General features: G+C 42.6%; 1 protein-coding gene across 1 annotated transcript in view; it reads right to left on the bottom strand.

The window, feature by feature from the left end:
* The window catches only part of LOC138963941 (multiple epidermal growth factor-like domains protein 11), a 231,214-nt gene that overhangs the window by 196,486 nt on the left and 13,200 nt on the right, over positions 1 to 21,528 (bottom strand). Inside the window, exons 8-12 of the mRNA XM_070335797.1 lie at positions 20,388 to 20,519; positions 19,470 to 19,619; positions 19,001 to 19,132; positions 17,093 to 17,242; positions 16,624 to 16,755 (exon numbers count right to left, since the gene is read on the bottom strand). Coding sequence (XP_070191898.1) covers positions 16,624 to 16,755; positions 17,093 to 17,242; positions 19,001 to 19,132; positions 19,470 to 19,619; positions 20,388 to 20,519 — 696 coding nt within the window. The remainder of the gene's footprint in view (positions 1 to 16,623; positions 16,756 to 17,092; positions 17,243 to 19,000; positions 19,133 to 19,469; positions 19,620 to 20,387; positions 20,520 to 21,528) is intronic.

The raw sequence follows: 21,528 nt of genomic DNA, 5'->3' as shown, positions 1-21,528 counted from the left end.
TCTTACCATCGTTACATTTAGTCAAGTTTTGACTAAACGTTTTAACATAGACTGGGAATCGAGACGAGGGTGGCGTAGTGTGTGTGTTTGTGTGTTTTCGTGTGTGTGTGTGTGTGTGTGTGTGTGTGTGTGTGTGTGTGTGTGTGTGTGTGTATCAGTGTGTGTGTGTGTGTGTGTGTGTGTGTGTGTGTGTGTGTGTGTGTGTGTGTGTGTGTAGAGCGGTTCCGAGAAAACTACTGGACCGATCTTCATGAAACTTCACATGAAAGTTCCTGGGTGTAATATTCCCAGACGTCTTTTTGGTTATTATGTTTTGATACATGTCTTTGATGATGTCATATCCGGCGTTTAGTGAAAGTTGAGGTAGCACTGTCACGCCCTCATGTTTCGATCAAAGTGATTGACATTTTGGACAGGCAATATCTTAGATGAAGCAGGACTATAGGATTGCATTTCAGCGTGGAGTCTTAAAGGCACAGTAAGCCTCCCGTAAACCATCACAGAGACGGTCAGGCTTTTACACACAGTACAAACACCCTTTCGTTTAAACACTCACCGCTTGAGAGCAAGCAATTTTAAAATAATTTATTTTCGTGGACCATCTGATCAGCAAATCAGGCGCCTCGTTTTGGCGCTAGAACTAACTTTTAAAATCTAGATTATACACTAACAGCTTGTTACAGAAACATTCTTAAATCATAAACTAATGTTGTTATCATAAAGACAAGATCAGTACAATTCGAAGTTTTGAAAGTTTGAAAAAAGAAAAGCGCAGGAACGTGTCACGCAAACCGCCTTTCTCGTAGCAGACGACGGTTGTGTCTAGCGCCTGTTCCTCTGAATAGTTTACTGTCACCGCTTTAGTTCATGTGAATCGCGGCCGTTTGTTGCGTTTATATTCAGAGGTACACAGTATGGTGCTATTGCAGATAATCTTATAGCGAGTCCCATTGGAATCACAAACTGACGACTACATTGTGAAAAAAAGAAACTGGATCACACGGGTTCGCGTTGGCTCAGGGGAAAGATGAACCACGCAAAAAACAATTCTTAGAACATTGCTCGCTCTTTACGGAGGGCACCTAGGATGTTCAAAAGCGGTGAGTGTTTAAATGAAAGGGTGTTTGTACTGTGTGTAAAAGTCTGACAGTATCTGTGGTGGTTTACGGGAGGCTTCCTGTGCCTTTAATGACTAATTAATGAGTTTGGTCATTCAAAATTTCAAAATTCTAATTAAAATTAAAATTTTAGCAATCGATCCAAAAAGGATTTTATTCTGATTCAAAAAAATATATGAATATATTATATTTGGATAAAAAGCAGGCTCAGAAAATTTAAAAGAATACAGAAGAGCTATACCGGCTTGTCACTTTTTGCACGCTTATTTCGTTTACATGTTCAGCGCTCTTTTGGCGCATGGCCGCGGTCCCCTACAAAGCTATAAAGGTTTAATGAAAAAAGGACTGCAGTCGTTTAATTTCATTTGGTGAGTTCGACAGATTGACTAAATGAAGTAATTTTGCTTCACGCGACGTGTTTTATTAAAACCTATGTTCATTATTATATATGACAATGGCAATGATGGCTGGCACATTACTTTAGTTTAATGCAGCAAGTCATTCTGAACACATTATTTTAATATAGCAACTAATCTTTTTGATCAGTCATATTATCACAATCTTACCAGTTTGCAAATAAGCACATGTCCATAAACTGTATAATGATGCTCTTTTGCATCGTTCACAATAACTCAAACGCTTCCGGGGACACATTTTCATAATGGAGGAACTAAATTCTTTGTGAACAAATTGGCAAGTATTAACCGTCAACCAACACACACAACCTGTGTAATTACCCCTGATGACTTGCAATTTTCAGACTCTAAAATAACGCAGTAGTAGGTTGTTTTTTTTCCCCAAACACCAGTTCTCAAACAATTTTTGTTTTCATATTGATAAATGACACGCTTTGTTATCACTCAGTAATCTTTCAATGATACTGCACATTGTAAACAGATTATCCATGACTGAATAACTAGGTCTAAATCCTGCTTATGTATGATCTTAAAACGTATTAGTTTCAACAAAGGCTTTGCACTTTTCGTTCAAAGGACTAGAGAATAGCTCGGCGAAACAACTGTGGGAACATTATTCCATGAAAAACCGATTTAATTATTTTGAATTTCCTTTCCTATTGTACATACATCTTGTTAAATCCACTTTGCTATCTTTTCCACATTCAGGAATATTCACTGTTGACCTGATCCGCCTTACTTGACGATGTGGTGACTTCGGGAAAAAACCGCCAACTCCATGTAAGGTGTTCTATCAGCGTCAGCGTTGGCGTAAGGGTGGAGGCTGTCATAGTTGTTCTCTTGTTTTTTCACATCATCTGCATTATTGACGTCACTTATCTCGTAGTATGTGTCGTCCTCACCCAAGGTTGGTGAAGATGACGCTGGGCGGCCTGGATCTGTTGTGACGTCACCGTGAGACGTTTCAGGCTCTGAAAATATGACACAGTTTATAGTGCTCTGTGTTACACTGAGTTCATCCCGATTATTAATCTATAGACACCGTAATCTGCTAAATTTATTTTAGAGGTACTTCCACTTGCTTCATTTCTGTTGGTCAAATACATACACACTGTCTTGTAACAACACCAAGTATATTTGAAATACTTGAAAGTAACAACATAAGACGCATGGAATATACAACACGAGCAGAGCATTTATGAATTCAGCAATTCTAATTAGCTTTTATAACGAAAATATAATTTCTTGTGCAGCTGAACAAATGAAGACCAACTCATTGAAACACACATTTATACCAACCAAGAGTATTGATCTCGTGTTACCTGTTTTTCTGTTACAAGAGTCGTGTAACAAGCTGGCGTCCTTTATATAATGACTTACCTGCAGGGGAAACATCTCTACTGTGGTCTTCTCTAGAGTCTGCTCTGGGCCGGCGAAACCAGCTGAAACCAGAATTCGGTGTCGTGAGATTAGGCTTATGAAAACACATGGGTAATGTTTGGAACATAAAATATTATCCTAGTCACACTACAGGAATTCAGTTAAAACTACGTCAAGTGGCCGCGAGGTGTACACATTCCTGATGTAAACAGAATGTGCTGACTAGAAAAAGTGTACATCTAAATTTAGTAAAAGGCACAAATACCGAGCAGAGAGAGCGAGGAAGGGGGAAATGGTTGCCTGTGTACACATTCTCAATAGCAGGTACTATCGTACTTCCATGCTTCTTAGTGTGCCGATAAGAGGGGTTCTATATGGACCAAACTGTTCTTCTGCCTGTGACGTTAACTGTGAAAGAGGGTTTAACAGGACCAGTAGTCGTTGCACATATAGTTACATGTTTTACTGAAAGGAAATATATGTGTGTGTGTGTGTGTGTGTGTGTGTGTGTGTGTGTGTGTGTGTGTGTGTGTGTGTGTGTGTGTGTGTGTGTGTGTGTGTGTGCTTGTACGTGAGTGCGAGCGTGCGTGCGTGCGTGGGTGTGTATGCGTGGGTGTGTGTGTGTGTGCGTGCGTGCGAATACGAATAATACGAATAAACTTAATTGTCATGAAACGTAGTGTTTATAAGACGCGGGAAGATAAATAACCAAATGATTACATTGTTTCTTTTTTTTTAAGCAAATATATACAAATTCTCCACATTTGGTTTGTACTTTGTCTTCTTGCAAAAGTTGACTTTGTACATCATATGGATATATAGGTCGATTAATTTCACTCATGAAAGATGTTCGTATTGTTTTTTTATGCAGTTATCTAGAACATTTCATCTTCTATTACTCCACATGTTTCACATAATCCATTTTCCCTAGGTGCATTGCTGTATCTACCAGTTTCATTTTTCAGGTCGTGGGCACTTATTCTTAGTTTACACAACTAACGTGTGTGTGTGTGTAAGTGTGTGTGTGTGTGTGTGTGTGTGTGTGTGTGTGTGTGTGTGTGTGTGTGTGTGCGTGTGTGTGTGTGTGTGTGTGTGCGCGTACGTGGTTGATTTTTCCCTTACCACACTACAGCGACAAGTCCAATGGTTATTATCACTGCAGCGCCGAGGGTAGAACCAACTACAGGAACAACCAAGCTTTCTGTCTCCTGGTTCTGCTTCACTGTTGAAGTATTTGAAAAGATATTGGCTACAATGATTTTATAAAATATAATATGCGGATGTACATGGAAGCTTGCATTAATGCGATATGATTTTTTTATTGCTTTACTCTTTGCTGGTGCAATCTAGAGACAGCAAACAAACAGATATACAGAAAAGTCACATGAAGCGATATCAAAACATCTAGTCAGGCTGTCATCCTGGAACGAAAAGATCGACACCGAAAACTTGACATTAGTTATTGTCGAGATTACTAAAAAATCTGGCTATTCAGTTTATGGGACACGCTAACTGCCTCTTTCTCACGCTGAAGAATTCACGCAGGTGATGATGTTACGGGAGGTTTATTGTTGTACCCTGTGCCGTGACCATGACGCTGACCCTGGTGAAAACTACAAAAAGTAATTTAGAATACTAGAATAACTAAGATGAAACATCAAAGCACATTCTCATAAACGCATAACTTCAAACATGTTAATCACCTCTTTAAATGGTGAGACGGCGTCAAAGAAAGCACAAATCATTAAAGCATAATTATTACATTGACGTGACGCAGATTCCGGCTTAAGTAAGTAATAACTCATAACATTCAAATACCAGAATTACTAACACTGAATAAACAAAATAGGCAGCGAAATTAAGCGAATCGTCCAAAGTCTCAAATAGTCAAATCCGGTCAGACCATGAATTCGCGCATAAATTATCAAAGTAAACTAGCTTAACCAACGTATATTTCCCTTTCGGCACTATAATTACACTGAGTTAACTGCGAATTTAAAATCCATAAAAAATGTCAAAATTACCCTACAAATTAGATACTCATCAAATCAAACTTGAAATTTCATCATCTACAGTTATTATTGCGGACAATTTATTCGCTCAAACAAAACAAGCCGATAATCAGCAGAAAACGCATAAACAACGTCCAAAACTATTGAAGAAAAACGTCTCGACATATGCGGTAAATCCGAGCACAAAGTTGCAAACGGTGCAATATAATAGGCATATTTCGGTAAACAATAAGGCAATCATTGTGACAAATGGATTTGTACATAATTCAGTATTGGATGGTTTAAACAAATGTGTACAGATTGGCTTGCCATACTTGAAGTATCACGACTGGACAGCGTGACCTATTTTTTGTAAGGCGTATTTCCATTGGCTGCTGTGGCCAATGGGAGAAAAAGAGGTTAGCTTTGTGGGGTGTGAAAGAGTAGAGCGTGCTTGACAGTCGAGGAGGACAGACGTGTTTTGATGTCTCCGCGTTGGGCGAAAACGCTGCTCACCGAACACTGAGGTCGAACACCGTAAGACTTGTGTTGTGGACGAACCATGAGTGGTTCTATGCTGTAAAGATACAGCACCCCGGTCGGAGTGAGGGATGGTACCACTCGACAGCGGGAGAGAGAGAGACGGGCATCCCCTCCTTAGCGCTACGAATCGTTGATTGAGAGCGCAGGGTTGTAACAGCGCTGGAGTACTGGGAACTGGTGGAGCCGCACCCCATAGCCACCACTCACACACTCTCTCACAAAAACTTCATACACACAAAACACACCCATACGCACATATGGACAGACAGACATACACACCTTTACAAACAAACACACATACACGCCCACACATACACGTATGCACACACACACACACACACACCACACACACTCACACACACACGAGAACAGACTCATGCACGCGTGCGCGCGCACACACACACACAAATACACACACACACACCCCACACACACTCACACACACACGAGTACAGACTCATGCACGCGTGCACACACACACACAAATACACACACACACACACACATACACTCACACACACACACGAGTACAGTATGGAAAGCCGTTTGGCTCATAACCATTACGCGTGTAATAAAACATAAATACACGCGTAATAAATGACTAATACACGTGTATTTATTTCTTATCGCACGTGTAATTTATCTTTTTTCTCATGCTATGGAATAGCATAATGATTAAATACACGTGTAATAAATATTTCATACTCGTGTAAGAAATGATTAAATACACGCGTAATTAACATTTCATGCGCGTGTAAGAAATATTTAAATACACGTGTAATTATTTATTACACGTGTATTTAAATATTTTTTACACGCGCATGAAATGATTATTACGCGTGTATTAATTATTTCTTACACGCGCATGAAATATTTCTTACGCGTGTATTAAATATTTCTTACACGCGCATGAAATATTTATTACGCGTGTATTTAATCATTTCGTACACGTGTATAACATTTTTATTCCACGTGTATTTAATCATTTCGTACACGTGTAAGACATGATTAAATACACGTGTAATACATTTTTCATACACGCGTAAGAAATGAATAAATACGCGTGTAATAGGCTAAATATTTCATACAAGCGTTAAAAATGCAGGAGTCACGTGGTTAAGCGACTTAAAAACTCGGACTGGGAATCCACATGAAAAACACTCTATGCGTCTTCATCGCCTCGCTTTGCACGCTTACAGCTCAAGATGGCGGAAGCGGCAAACGTCAATGTCACCTTAGAAGGTTTGCGAGAACAATTTAACGCCTTTGCCCAGGCTCGCACAGCATTGGAAAGGTAAGTTACTTGTTTTATCAGATGAAGTCGGTTGTTGTGCGCGCGAACCGGAAGTAGAATAGACGAGAGTTGTTGCTTTGCATGTCGTATATTTTCCGATTCAAGTTTTAAGTTTATTACGGGTGTATGTAATGATTAAATACACGTGTATTTAAATAATTTCCTACACGTGTATTTAATCATTTCTTACACGCGTATAAACTATTTCCTGCACGTGTATTTAATCATTTCTTACACGCGCATGAAATATTTATTACACGCGTATTTAATCATTTCTTACACGCGCATGAAATATTTATTACACGCGTATTTAATCATTTCTTACACGTGTATGAATTATTTATTACACGCGTAAAAATGATTATTACACGTGCATTAATCATTTATTACACGTGTATCAATTATTTATTACACGTGTATTTATGTTTTATTACGCGTGTAATGGTTATGAGCCAAACGGCTTTCCATAGTACAGACTCATGCACGCGTGCGCACACACACACACACACACACACACACACACAAATACACACACACACACACACACACCACACACACACTCACACACACACGAGTACAGATTCATGCACGCGTGCGCACACACAAATACACACACACCACACACACACTCACACACACACTCACACACACAAATACACACACACACACACACCACACACACACACACGAGTACAGACTCATGCACGCGTGCGCACACACAATACACACACATTCACACACATGAGTACAGACTCATGCACGTGTGCACACATACACACACACACACACACACACAAACAGTAACACTAACACATGTGCACAAAATGAACACAAACACACACACCGCGCGAGAGAGAAAGACTACAGGGAGGCATGACGTCATGATGCATTAATTGACGTCAAAGACTTTCGACCGTGACGTATTCTTCTTACGCGAGCTTTATCCATAGACTTGGAAACTACGGAATTTCTACCCGTCCAAAGCGGCCTTGGGTGGCGTTTGCTCAAAAAATGGGGGCGCCAATTTTACCCACCGTATTTTTGTTAGTATGGTCCCAATTTTTGGTGAACTTCCATCTCCAACTGTGGCCCATTTTCGGGCACAAAGAATCCTTCTTTATCATGTATTATTCGGTATGCACATTTCTCAAATCGATTACAGTATAGCGTTCACGGGATACCTCCAGCTTCGCTGGGATCAATATGAGGCTTATATCGCGCGTATTCCGTGGGTACAGTTCTAAGCGCAGGGATTTTGTTTTGTTTTTTGTAATGCAATTTATATCGCGCACATATTCAAGGCGCAGGGATTTATTTATGCCGTGTGAGATGGAATTTTTTTACACAATACATCACGCATTCACATCGGCCAGCAGATCGCAGCCATTTCGGCGCATATCCTACTTTTCACGGCCTATTATTCCAAGTCACACGGGTATTTGGTGGACATTTTTAGCTATGCCTATACAATTTTCCCCGTCGCGATATAACCTTCGTGGTTGACAACGACGTTAAACACCAAATAAAGAAAGAATACAATTTTGCCAGGAAAGACCGTTTTGTCAATCGTGGGATCTTTAACGTGCACCCCCAATGTAGTGTACACGAAGGGACCTCGGATTTTCGTCTCATCCGAAAGACTAGCACTTGAACCCACCACCTAGGTTAGGAAAGGGGGGAGAAAATAGCGGCCTGACCCAGGGTCGAACACGCAACCTCTCGATTCCGAGCGCAAGTGCGTTACCACTCGGCCACCAATGCCGGTTGTTATGATCGCCACATTTTAGGTCCCCCCCTCCCCCCCTTTTCAAACTTCCCCGCTTTTAAGACCTTACGTTTTTGGATTTTCTGTTCACAACCTGTTGTGCATTTACCTACATATTAAGCAGTGTTTCTTGTATAGAATATAGTCAATGTTTGTAAAGATTTTAGTCAAGCAGTATGTAAGAAATGTTAAGTCCTTTGTACTGGAAACTTGCATTCTCCCAGTAAGGTCATATATTGTACTACGTTGCAAGCCCCTGGAGCAGTTTTTTGATTAGTGCTTTTGTGAACAAGAAACAATTGACAAGTAGCACTATCCCATCTTCCCCCTTTCCCCTATCCCATCTCCCCCTTTTCCCGTCGCGATATAACCTAAATGGTTGAAAACGACGTTAAACAACAAATAAAGAAAGAAAAGAATTCATCAACGAGTGATTACTGCCTCACCATAGCAGTTAGGCCAGTCTTACTAACTCTTACTTTTATTAATGTGCCGTGATGCAAAGACGTTGAGCAGTTTTCAGATGTTTATGAATCTAGGGCTTTCAAAATTTACTGACATGTTCGACTCCATGACATCCAAACATGAAGTTCAGTTATAGGCTAGGCAGATTTCATCAGATTTCACCTCCTGTGTGAACAAATTGCTATAACATTTATTTCACCTTTTTTGTACTCTACATGCATCCATTGATCAGGTAAAACCGAGTTGGCCAACGTTTTCCCATGCAAACTATATTTTTGAAGCTTTTAAAGAATGATGACAACTGCGCAATAACGGTATTCCGAATATGCTCCGTCCCTCACCTCTCACGTCTATAACATGTCTTATTTTAAGGGATGTGCCATATGTCACTCATATAGTATGTAAGAAAAGCACATTCAGTTGATAAATAGGTTCCAAGGGCGGATCTGGGGGGGGGGGGGGTTACACGGGTTACGTAACCCCCCACCCCACCCCCCAAAAAAAGCATTTTGGTAAGAGGTTTCAGAGGTAATTTATTGGCTCAGGATGCACCAGATAGCTCTATTTTGCTTCTTTGGATAAAAACAAATTCCGGGGGGGGCATGCCCCCGGACCCCCCTAGAGGCTTAGGCGCCGAAGGCGCCGTCAGTAACCCCCCCCCCCCCCTCCAAAGTGAATTGATCCGCCCTTGGGTTCAATTGCATTTATTTAGCGCGAAATAACGTAGCCGAAGCTCAAATCTAGCGCATTCGGTGTGGTTTCACAGGGCGCGTCTCCCGGGTCGCGTTTGACAGGTATGTGAGTTGACAATTACTGTGCTGATATTCTCCCTCCTTTACCCGTTACTGTTGCATTACACATGTGAACATGCACACGCACACTCTATTCAACATGACCTCGTACTTACGCTAAAACCCGTCTTCATCGTCTGATGTACCTACACAGGCAACCTCGGTCACAGTGTTGGCACAGCTCTCCCCTCTGCACTCTCTACAGCCAGACGTACACACGAGGCCGTGTTTTCGGCATGAACATCTTGCTGTTCGACACTCTGTCTTGCAATTGCATCGGATGGGCGGGAATATAGCTCAGTTGGTAGCGCGCTGGATTTGTATTCAGTTGGCCGCTGTCAGCGTGAGTTCGATCCCAGGTTCGGCGGAAATTTATTTCACAGAGTCAACTTTGTGTGCAGACTCTCTTCGGTGTCCGAACCTCCCCCCGTGTACACTACATTGGGTGTGCACGTTAAAGATCCCACGATTGACAAAAGGGTCTTTCCTGGCAAAATTGCTTAGGCACAGTTAATAATTGTCTACCTATACCCGTGTGACTTGGAATAATAGGCCGTGAAAGGTAAATATGCGCCGAAATGGCTGCAATCTACTGGCCGTATAAAATTTCATCTCACACGGCATCACTGCGGAGCGCCTAGAACTGTACCCACGGAATATGCGCGATATAAGACTCATTGATTGATTGGATTGGATTGGATGACATCGAGTAGATCACCAGGAGCAGCAGCAATGTCAATGAGAATAGGAAGCATGGCGCCTTGAACAATTTCCCATCCCCAGTCCATCGGATCCAGGAGGAACTGTTCTTGATGCAAGTGCATCCATTCTTGCACCTGGAAGTATGTTCTCATGGAATGGAATTTAGCTGCTGCTGATGTAGGTGGGAGTTTGCAGGGCTGAAACGATGAGGTACATGTAGAGACTTTCTGCATGTACTTGATGTAGCGGAGGAAGTTCTAAGTGTCTCTTTCCTTCCCCCCATAGAGTTCTACAAAGGCCCTTTCTCCTGCTCCTATCAGCTCATCAGTGTGTAACCGAGTGCCGAAACACTACGATCACCTCGGGAGGCGAAGTGCAATCAAACAGGATTGAAAATGTTAGAGCTAATTATTTTCTTAGCCCTATAAAAACTGTTATGCAAACCCGAAGGTTTCCATGAACATACAGACAATCGGAAACCACCAGATCCCATCACAAACAGAATTCTACAATACACCGGTGTTGACTTTTAAAGGCCAACAACTCGGGTGCAGAGTCTGCTGTGAAAGGAGCGGAAGCCTCCCCTGTCACAATCGCCCCCGTTTGAATGAACTTCGTCCCGAAGTTCCGAACCGGGGGACCACTGTCCATCCCAAGTTCGCAGAATGGGAACAGCACGAAAATGTTCAGTGGTCATATTATGCCATTACCTGAACATATCATGCCGAGTCCCATCCCTGCTCGCAAGCACCAGATGTAACCGAGTGCCGAAACACTACGATCACCTTGGGAGGCGAAGTGCAATCAAACAGGATTGAAAATGTTAGGGCTAATTTCTTAGCCCTATAAAAACTGTTATGCAAACCCGAAGGTTTCCATGAACATACAGACACTCGGAAACCACCAGACCCCATCACAAACAGAATTCTACAATACACCGGTGTTGACTTTTAAAGGCCAACAACTCGGGTGCAGAGTCTGCTGTGAAAGGAGCGGTAGCCTCCCCTGTCACAAGTGTCTCTGCAAGGACTGGCGCTGAAGACATGGGCCTGCTGCACGAACACTGTTGACTGGGTCAATTTCGTTAAACACATTGGTTTTCCAATCCCGAATGGACTGCTAATTGTATCGCATCCACCAAAGGCGTGCGCAAACAGGATGTTCTCACAAACTTGAGATCCAAGAACAGTCTGGACTTTTCTGATGTCCCACACTTTTGCAGCTGATTTTGCTGTCGATGATCTCACTGATGTGAAGAAGACGGGGCAGTGATCTGGCGTAAGATGGTACAACAGAAGGATGAGCAGATCGGTGTCCTCGCCAACCAGAATCACGTTTCCCTTCCTTGCCAATTCCAAAGAAGTTTTTACGACGAGCCTATCAGCATCAGCAGTTGTATGGACAGTGTCAAAGCCATGCTGTGAAAAACGGGAACTAAGGAGGTTGATGAACCGCTGTTTGTTGTTTGGATTCGTCAGGAAGCGCTCCTTTGGTTCGCACAGGACCATGTCACCCTCAAAAGTGATGGCACATGCTGTATTGGCTCTGCTTGTTCTTCGCAAATGGGCTGCATCTTTGGTGGTAGGTCCGCAGCTGTATCCATCAAAAACAACAGTTCCTTTGCCAAAATGACGAATGAGAAAGTCTGCGTAACTCGGAGTAAGCTGGTTGTATGTTGAACCACGGCACCAGGACAGAAAGTGCAACAGCAAGCCACCATCGATGACATATGTTACATCATCAGGAATAACACCATTTACCTGCTTTGTTGAAGTCCAGATGTAAGTTGCCAGTGCAGCCTTGGTACCTTGTCTTGGCAGACCACCCGAATCAAACAGCGATGCTGGGACACTGCACATCTCAAAGGCAAAGGCGTCCTCAAGACATCTGTTGGTGTTCTTCACAGTTGTCACTAGTCTCTGGAACAACAGCATGGAGTGAACATGTACTAGATCATCGTGCAGATTGGACGACTTGGCTTTCAGAGCCATGGTTACAGCTTGATCCTTCTTTTTAAAGGTGAAATCCACAACATTATTTCCGATCATGCTGCTCAGAATCTTGTTTCCTACGCCTTTTGCTTGTTCTGCATTCACAATAGCTTCAGCTTCTTTTCCGCTTGAAATGGATCGGAGGGCTGTATCCACAGTGAAAGGGTTCCTATCAAGCAGATATCTCAAGATCAGCTGAATGTCTGTGTGATCTCGCTTCTGCCTTGCCACGCTCAACTCTTTGTGCTGCGTTTGTTGCTCGCTAGAATGGAATGCAACGTCTGTGACAGACTGCATTGCGTCGGGGATTTCTGCACAGGCAGGCATACACAGTAGTACTAGTAGGTGGGAGATCAATGCCATATGATTGCGCAGCATTCAGTTCAAATTTCCGTACCTCTGTGTAAGAACAGCTACAGCCAAGGTGGCTGAGGGTATCGATCAGAAACCGTGAACCGAATGATCGGTGCATTTGCACGCCAAGTGCAAACTGCAATGGTGCAATAACAGTGTTTGGCCTTCTGAGCTGAATGATTGCTTGTCCTATTGCACTGATATAATGTTAGGTAACCTTGAAAGAAATACATGTACGTATCCACTAACAAATGCACAGATTAATAAATAAACGCAACGTAAGTAGGTGAAGCTGAACATGGAAAAAAACTTATTACCTAACAGTCACATGCACGATCCACGTTGTTCTCAATGGACATAATTTCACAAGGCACATAGGCAAAGACTGAATCTGCAATCGCCTAACAATCATTATAATGCGAGCAGTGAAATGCGCCCCTGGGGAACAAACAAATATATGAGTTGTTCTTTGCTACTGGTCACAAGTGGGGGTCAGCTCACACGGACGCATTTTTTCAATACAGTCCAGGGGAGAAACTGGTCACAAAGCACCCAGTACATGCCAGAGAAATAGGAGAATCGGCATAATCAAAGAAAATACCAAAATCATCCAATAGATCTGGAAATATTAAGATGTACTGTGAAAATGCTAGCAAAAATGGCGTCCAAAAATGGGAACGCACATTTGGTGCGTCTTTGAAGACTTACCTCCCGTTCTGTGTTGTTGATAATAGTCGTGTTTGTGCTGTTTTTGTTGAAATAGTATCTAATAAAACTGATGCAGTTCTTGAAATGTTGCAAATTATTGTTGTCTTTGTGAAATGCGAGAGTGTTCTGAGGCGTAATCTGCATACGGCTGATGTCCCACATAGGGTACCCCACTTCGATCAGCGTATCACTCCAAATGAGCTTCATAGCAGAAAAGCAGATACACTACCAAAACACTGCATAACAGATCTACAAGTCTGAGCCAGAATCATTGAAATTTACTTTCTGTATAAAATATTGCAATCAAATGTGTTCACGCCGTCCCACAAATAACGCAGGTTACCCTCGCCTTCGATTCAAAGTAACTCCAATCTGACTGAATTACCATCGAAACGCAGATGACGAACTGATTCACCACACATTTGTGGTATTTTACACACAAATTTCAACTGTGTTGTTTCGCGATAAACAGCCATGAACAAACAAATGTGACGCCGTCACGTCGCCTCGGAAGGAATAACGCAGGTGACCAAGACTTGTTTCCGATACCTGTCGGATTAAAATTATCGTTTTTTTCACGAATGACGGCTCTTTGGCAGATCTGGTGAGTTGCAAACTGTCTATGAATGTTTCATTTAATGTCAAATGCGTACATTCTTGTTGATATTGTTACCTTTGGGCTCATAAATTAAGTCAATCGTCGTGTTGTCCGAAAGTGACTTTTGTCAGCATAGAACTTACTGTGCTTTGATCATTGACTGAGAAGAATCTTCCGATGACACTAGTTCATTTCACTACGCGACTGCAGATCTGCAAGGAAACTTATGGCAGGGGAAATAAGCTTATAACTGAAGACGAATAAGCGGAGTAACTGTTCTTCAACGGATTGCTCTCACTGATCTAAATATTTAGATCTTGTCGTCTGCTAGTCTGCTAGTAAGTAGTCTTCGGTCGTGTGAAAGTCACATCTATTTCGACTGTGTGCATCGATCCGTGTAGTGAAATGTTGATCTTTGATGATTTGGCAACATAACTTCGCTAAATGTGCTTCGAGTGTATCTCTCCGTTAACCGCATTTGAAAACGTCTTTTAACAAGACCATGTTTCGACAGCCCAGACGGGAAGGATCCTCGATAGCTCACAGGGTATATAATGTTTTCCGCCGTTTTTTTAAAGAATCCTTTCAAATTTGCTATTCCAAAAGTACCACATGACACGACTCGAGTGGCAAAGAACATTCTCTGCAATTCCTGTCTCAGTCCGTGCAGCCGTTTCGGGTCCTATCGTCATCATACAAACATACACACAGACACACAAGAACCAGCTTTAAAAGTTAGATTATGTAGGAACCATGTGAACCAGTGATATTTTCTTATGTACAACAGATACTACAGTATTTCTGCTTTATGAAAAGCAATATTTCAAAAACAAAACTAGAGATTTGAATTTTGACCACTTTTCCCCCTTTCTGTCACCAGTACTGAAGAACAACTCACATCTATACATAGATGAGACCAATAAACTGCTTACGCCATGCTGATTAAGCTATGTGTGATGTTATTGAATAGTTTCCTTGGGTAGCTTGTGAAAAACTGTCCCTCCGAAAACTAAAATAAAATGTACGATATTTCGGACTCATCGCATGGTTTTTTCCCGGCCAACTCGATTAGATGTGTGCAGGCACACTAAAATGAATCAACTGCACCTAAAATGAATTTTATAGCAATTACTTCGCACACATCCAAACGCTTCCCAGCCTATTACCCCTTTTCAACTTTGAAGGTCACATTGTGGGCGAATTTTTAGCAAAAAGTTGGAACATTGGTATGACTGTTTTTACTCACAAGGGAAGTGATTTTGTTATTTACTGATTTTTATTTTGTATGGCCTTCTTTCATCCATTTAATCATTCATAAATGTTCATACCCAAGGGAAGTAATTCACATATATATCTATGGCCAATGTTTTCACAGGGGGGGGGGGGAGGGGGAATAAGAGGTAGAGGTTAGGGGGGGAATAAGAGGTAGAGTTTAGGGGGGGAATAAGAGGTAGAGGTTAGGGGGGGAGGAATAAGAGGTAGAGGTTAGGGGGGGGGGGATAAGAGGTAGAGGTTAGGGGGGGGGGGAATAAGAGGTAGAGGTTAGGGGGGAGGAATAAGAGGTAGAGATTAGGGGGGGGAGAAATAAGAGGCAGAGATTAGGGGGGGGGGGAGAAATAAGAGGTAGAGGTTAGAGAGGGGGGAGGAAGGGGTAGGATGGGAGATATAAGTTAGAATGTGACGTAGAGGTAAGGGTATGAGGTAGGGTAAGGGGGGGTTAGACAGGGGGTAGTTTGGGAGATAGAGGTTTGAATTAGAGGTTAAAATGGGGGGAGGGGGGGTGTAAGGGGTAGGATATGAGAGATAGAGGTTAGTATGGGAGGTAGAGGTAAATAGCGGGGGGGGGGGGGGTAGAGATAGGGGGTAGGATGGGAGATACAGGAGGGGGGGTGGGGTGAGGGGGAGTTTGGGTGTAAGATGGGAGCTAGAGGTTCGGGTGGGGGGATTGGGTCAGGATTGGAGGTAGAGACAACGGGAGGGGGGGGGGGCAGATAGTGTGTATATATGGAGGTAGATACAAAGGAGGGGATAGGGGGTAGGATGGGAGATACAGGAGGGGGGGGGGATATAGTGTGTATATATGGAGGTAGAAACAAAGGAGGGGATAGGGGGTAGGATGGGAGGAAGAGGCTTTCAGGGGGTTGTAAAAACAACGTTTCTAACACACATTGAGCGGTTTGCACTTGTTTGGTTGATTAATGAAGTAAGATACTTACGAATAAAATATGCAAAGGAGGAGGGGGATTAGGGGTTGGGATGTGAGTTAGAGGCTGTGTGTGTGTGTGTGGGGGTATATAGGGAGGTAGATACAAAGGGCGGGAATAGGGGGTAGGATGAGAAGTATAGGCTAGTAGTGGAGCGGAGGGTAGGTTGGGAGGCAGAGGCTAGGGGGGGGGGGGGTGGTTAAAACCAAGTTTCTAACATTCACATCACACTTTGAACAGTGTTCATTTATTCAATTGATTAATAAAGTACGGTTATTTCGAATAAAAATACAGGTTTGTTACGTTTTGCGCAGAGGTCCCCTTCGTAGCCGGCCATACAGCCTGCTGCACAATGTCCGTCTTCATGACGACAGGCGCCATTGCAGTTCCCGCAGTCATGTGAACATCCTTCGCCGTACTTGCCATCTTCACACGCTGAAACACAATGCACAGGTGAGACAGTATGTGTTAGGCGCAAAAGAAAGCAGAACAATCTAAACACTGTTAAACCACTCGACCAATTAAACAACCCACTGTACTGAGGGAGAGACAGACAGACACAACAAAACAAGAGCATATACGGTTTGTTTTGCATCAGTATGGGAGTTTGTTTTACCCAAAGAGATCGCACACAAAATTCGTTTTTGCAGAAAATGATCGCTTGAAAGATTTTGTGTATCTGCCAGAACATTCTGCTTTAGTTCAGATAATGATTTGTTACAATTTCATCCGCTCGCTTATGACCTGGGCAAAAGTGAAAAACGTTACTTACTCTCATTGCAGAAACCCGATTGTCCCGGACGGTATCCTGCTTTACATCCACCCACACATCTGCCTGTGTCTTGTTCACAGGAGCCGTCACCACCACAATTCATGCTGCAGTTCAGCTCACAGCTGGCTCCGTACCTATTCCCGGTGCAAACTGAAAGCATGAACAGTTATTCATGTGAGCGCTGCACGATCATTAAAATCGTCGTTCAAAGGAATCTGTTTCGTTGGCACGTCTATTTCGAGATATAGTACTCCATTGACACAATTGTCAACAGTCCACATTGACTTTATATTCAAAAAGTGCGCTGAAGCTAACGCATACAAATATTCGCAAATTGAGAATCAAGCTAACTTGCTCTCCCGTATGACATGACTACTGACAAGGTTCGTGCTAAATGTTGGAAATAAGTCGCAGCTATACAATATAAGTGTGTGTAGTTTTAGCCACAGGGAAGATTTTTGACTCGCCTCTGCAATTAGGAGAGTCTATAAATTAGCAATGTTAAGTCTTCCGGCGGTCCGTATACGAAAAACTAGAAGGTCACAGAGGGGTCAAGTTTGGTGGGTGTAAAGATGAAATAGTATTATTTGTTGAAAGCCTGTTCAGCTATAATTTCAAGTTAAAGCGTTTTGTCGACTGACGAAGTCAAATGACATCCCACAGCCATTTTGTTTAAAATGTCAATTAACATTTATTAACAATTAATGTCTATTAAGACATTGATCCACTAGTAGGCACAACAAAGAACGCCCCAAGACGTTGTAATTGTTGCTGTTAATGACTGTTATAGCCAGTATACTTTTTGGAGGTAGAGGTTAGGGGGGGAATAAGAGGTAGAGTTTAGGGGGGGAATAAGAGGTAGAGGTTAGGGGGGGGGAATAAGAGGTAGAGGTTAGGGGGGGGGGGATAAGAGGTAGAGGTTAGGGGGGGGGAATAAGAGGTAGAGGTTAGGGGGGAGGAATAAGAGGTAGAGATTAGGGGGGGGAGAAATAAGAGGCAGAGATTAGGGGGGGGGGGGGAGAAATAAGAGGTAGAGGTTAGAGAGGGGGGAGGAAGGGGTAGGATGGGAGATATAAGTTAGAATGTGACGTAGAGGTAAGGGTATGAGGTAGGGTAAGGGGGGGTTAGACAGGGGGTAGTTTGGGAGATAGAGGTTTGAATTAGAGGTTAAAATGGGGGGAGGGGGGGTGTAAGGGGTAGGATATGAGAGATAGAGGTTAGTATGGGAGGTAGAGGTAAATAGCGGGGGGGGTAGAGATAGGGGGTAGGATGGGAGATACAGGAGGGGGGGTGGGGTGAGGGGGAGTTTGGGTGTAAGATGGGAGCTAGAGGTTCGGGTGGGGGGATTGGGTCAGGATTGGAGGTAGAGACAACGGGAGGGGGGGGGGGGCAGATAGTGTGTATATATGGAGGTAGATACAAAGGAGGGGATAGGGGGTAGGATGGGAGATACAGGAGGGGGGGGATATAGTGTGTATATATGGAGGTAGAAACAAAGAAGGGGATAGGGGGTAGGATGGGAGGAAGAGGCTTTCAGGGGGTTGTAAAAACAACGTTTCTAACACACATTGAGCGGTTTGCACTTGTTTGGTTGATTAATGAAGTAAGATACTTACGAATAAAATATGCAAAGGGAGAGGGGGATTAGGGGTTGGGATGTGAGTTAGAGGCTGAGTGTGTGTGTGTGGGGGTATATAGGGAGGTAGATACAAAGGGCGGGAATAGGGGGTAGGATGAGAAGTATAGGCTAGTAGTGGAGCGGAGGGTAGGTTGGGAGGCAGAGGCTAGGGGGGGGGGGGGGGTGGTTAAAACAAAGTTTCTAACATTCACATCACACTTTGAACAGTTTTCATTTATTCAATTGATTAATAAAGTACGATTATTTCGAATAAAATACAGGTTTGTTACGTTTTGCGCAGAGGTCCCCTTCGTAGCCGGCCATACAGCCTGCTGCACAATGTCCGTCTTCATGACGACAGGCGCCATTGCAGTTCCCGCAGTCATGTGAACATCCTTCGCCGTACTTGCCCTCTTTACACGCTGAAACACAATGCACAGGTGAGACAGTATGTGTTAGGTGCAAAAGAAAGCAGAACAATCTAAACACTGTTAAACCACTCGACCAATTAAACAACCCACTGTACTGAGGGAGAGACAGACAGACACAACAAAACAAGAGCATATACGGTTTGTTTTGCATCAGTATGGGAGTTTGTTTTACCCAAAGAGATCGCACACAAAATTCGTTTTTGCAGAAAATGATCGCTTGAAAGATTTTGTGTATCTGCCAGAACATTCTGCTTTAGTTCAGATAATGATTTGTTACAATTTCATCCGCTCGCTTATGACCTGGGCAAAAGTGAAAAACGTTACTTACTCTCATTGCAGAAACCCGATTGTCCCGGACGGTATCCTGCTTTACATCCACGCACACATCTGCCTGTGTCTTTTTCACAGGAGCCGTCACCACCACAATTCATGCTGCAGTTCAGCTCACAGCTGGCTCCGTACCTATTCCCGGTGCAAACTGAAAGCATGAACAGTTATTCATGTGAGCGCTGCACGATCATTAGAATCGTCGTTCAAAGGAATCTGTTTCGTTGGTACGTCTATTTCGAGATATAGTACTCCATTGACACACTTGTCAACGGTCCACATTGACTTTATATTCAAAAAGTGCGCTGAAGCTAACGCATACAAATATTCGCAACTTGAGAATCAAGCTAACTTGCTCTCCCGTATGACATGACTACTGACAAGGTTAGTGCTAAACGTTGGAAATAAGTCGCAGCTATACAATATAAGTGTGTGTAGTTTTAGCCACAGGGAAGATTTTTGACTCGCCTCTGCAATTAGGAGAGTCTATAAATTAGCAATGTTAAGTCTTCCGGCGGTCCGTATACGAAAAACTAGAAGGTCACAGAGGGGTCAAGTTTGGTGGGTGTAAAGATGAAATAGTATTATTTGTTGAAAGCCTGTTCAGCTATAATTTCAAGTCTAAGCGTTTTGTCGACTGATGAAGTCAAATGACATCCCACAGCCATTTTGTTTAAAATGTCAATTAACATTTATTAACAATTAATGTCTATTAAGACATTGATCCACTAGTAGGCACAACAAAGAACGCCCCAAGACGTTGTAATTGTTGCTGTTAATGACTGTTATAGCCAGTATACTTTTTGGCGGCTGATGGCCGTCCTGTTCAGTTTTGTGACGGATGAAGGTGACCAAATCAGCTACAGAAAGAAACAAGACAAGACAGAGAAGATGTGACACACACACTGCAGAGATTTACCTTTACAATAAGGTGGCTGGAACTGAAGCTGACAGGCGTCACACGTCCCATTGAAAGGGTCGCACTGCTCATCTCCACTGCAGTGACCACACGGCTCTGAGCAGTTGTCACCATAACTACCATTCTGACAAACTGTGAAGGAGATATTTCAAACAAGGTAAAGCGAACCAAACCGAACCAAACAAAACGAAATCCAAAAGTAGATAGACTGCCAACGTTCCAAAATTCAGAATAAAAAAACAAGAATGGTAGCTAGGTAATTGGTAATTGGTACGTTCATAAGGCCTAAAAAAAATAGGTGTGGTTACGGTAACCCGACCTACCCTATTTTTAGGGGCCGACCCTATAACCTTTTATTACATTTGTCAAAACAAAAAAAACAAAAAAACAAAACGAGTGCAGAAAACGCAATGAAAGCAAAATCGCCCGAGTCGCACACTTATTTCCCTGTCAAGTAAGTTTAATTTGTACACATTAGAAAAAAAAGTAAAAAATAAAAAAAAGTGATTGCCTACCTTCCTACCCTATTTTGTTTGGCTATGTTACCGTAACCACACCTATTTTTTTTGTTTTGCCATATAGACAAAACAAATCGTTACATTTACCAGTACGTCGACCCAAAGGTCTTTGAAAAGTTCATTATCTGTTCATTAAGTGTCTGTCTGTCTGTCTACTTCAAAGACCGTTGGGTCGACGTACCAGTAAATGCAACGTTTTATTTTGTCTATAATAAACGTTCCAATTACCTATCATTCTTGTTTTTTGAATTCGAACCAAAACAACAAATGTTCTTGTAAAACAAATTGTGTTATAGTGTCCAGTATATTAGAATGACCAATAACGGACCTATATTGCTACAAACCTCAATAAGAATAATTTTGACAGTACACGTTATGTGTCTCATCATCCCCAACCATCCCCCCACTCTCTGTATGTCTCAAATAAACCTCCCCCCACTCTCTGTATGTCTCAAATAAACCTCCCCCCACTCTCTGTATGTCTCAAATAAACCTCCCCCCACTCTCTGTATGTCTCAAATAAACCTCCCCCCACTCTCTGTATGTCTCAAATAAACCTCCCCCCACCACACACACACGCCATAACACACATCATAAACATACACACACCAGATACCAACATA

The sequence above is a fragment of the Littorina saxatilis genome, linkage group LG4 (assembly GCF_037325665.1).
Source record: "Littorina saxatilis isolate snail1 linkage group LG4, US_GU_Lsax_2.0, whole genome shotgun sequence".
NCBI lineage: Eukaryota > Metazoa > Mollusca > Gastropoda > Littorinimorpha > Littorinidae > Littorina > Littorina saxatilis.
This window is presented reverse-complemented; position numbering and strand designations above follow the sequence as displayed.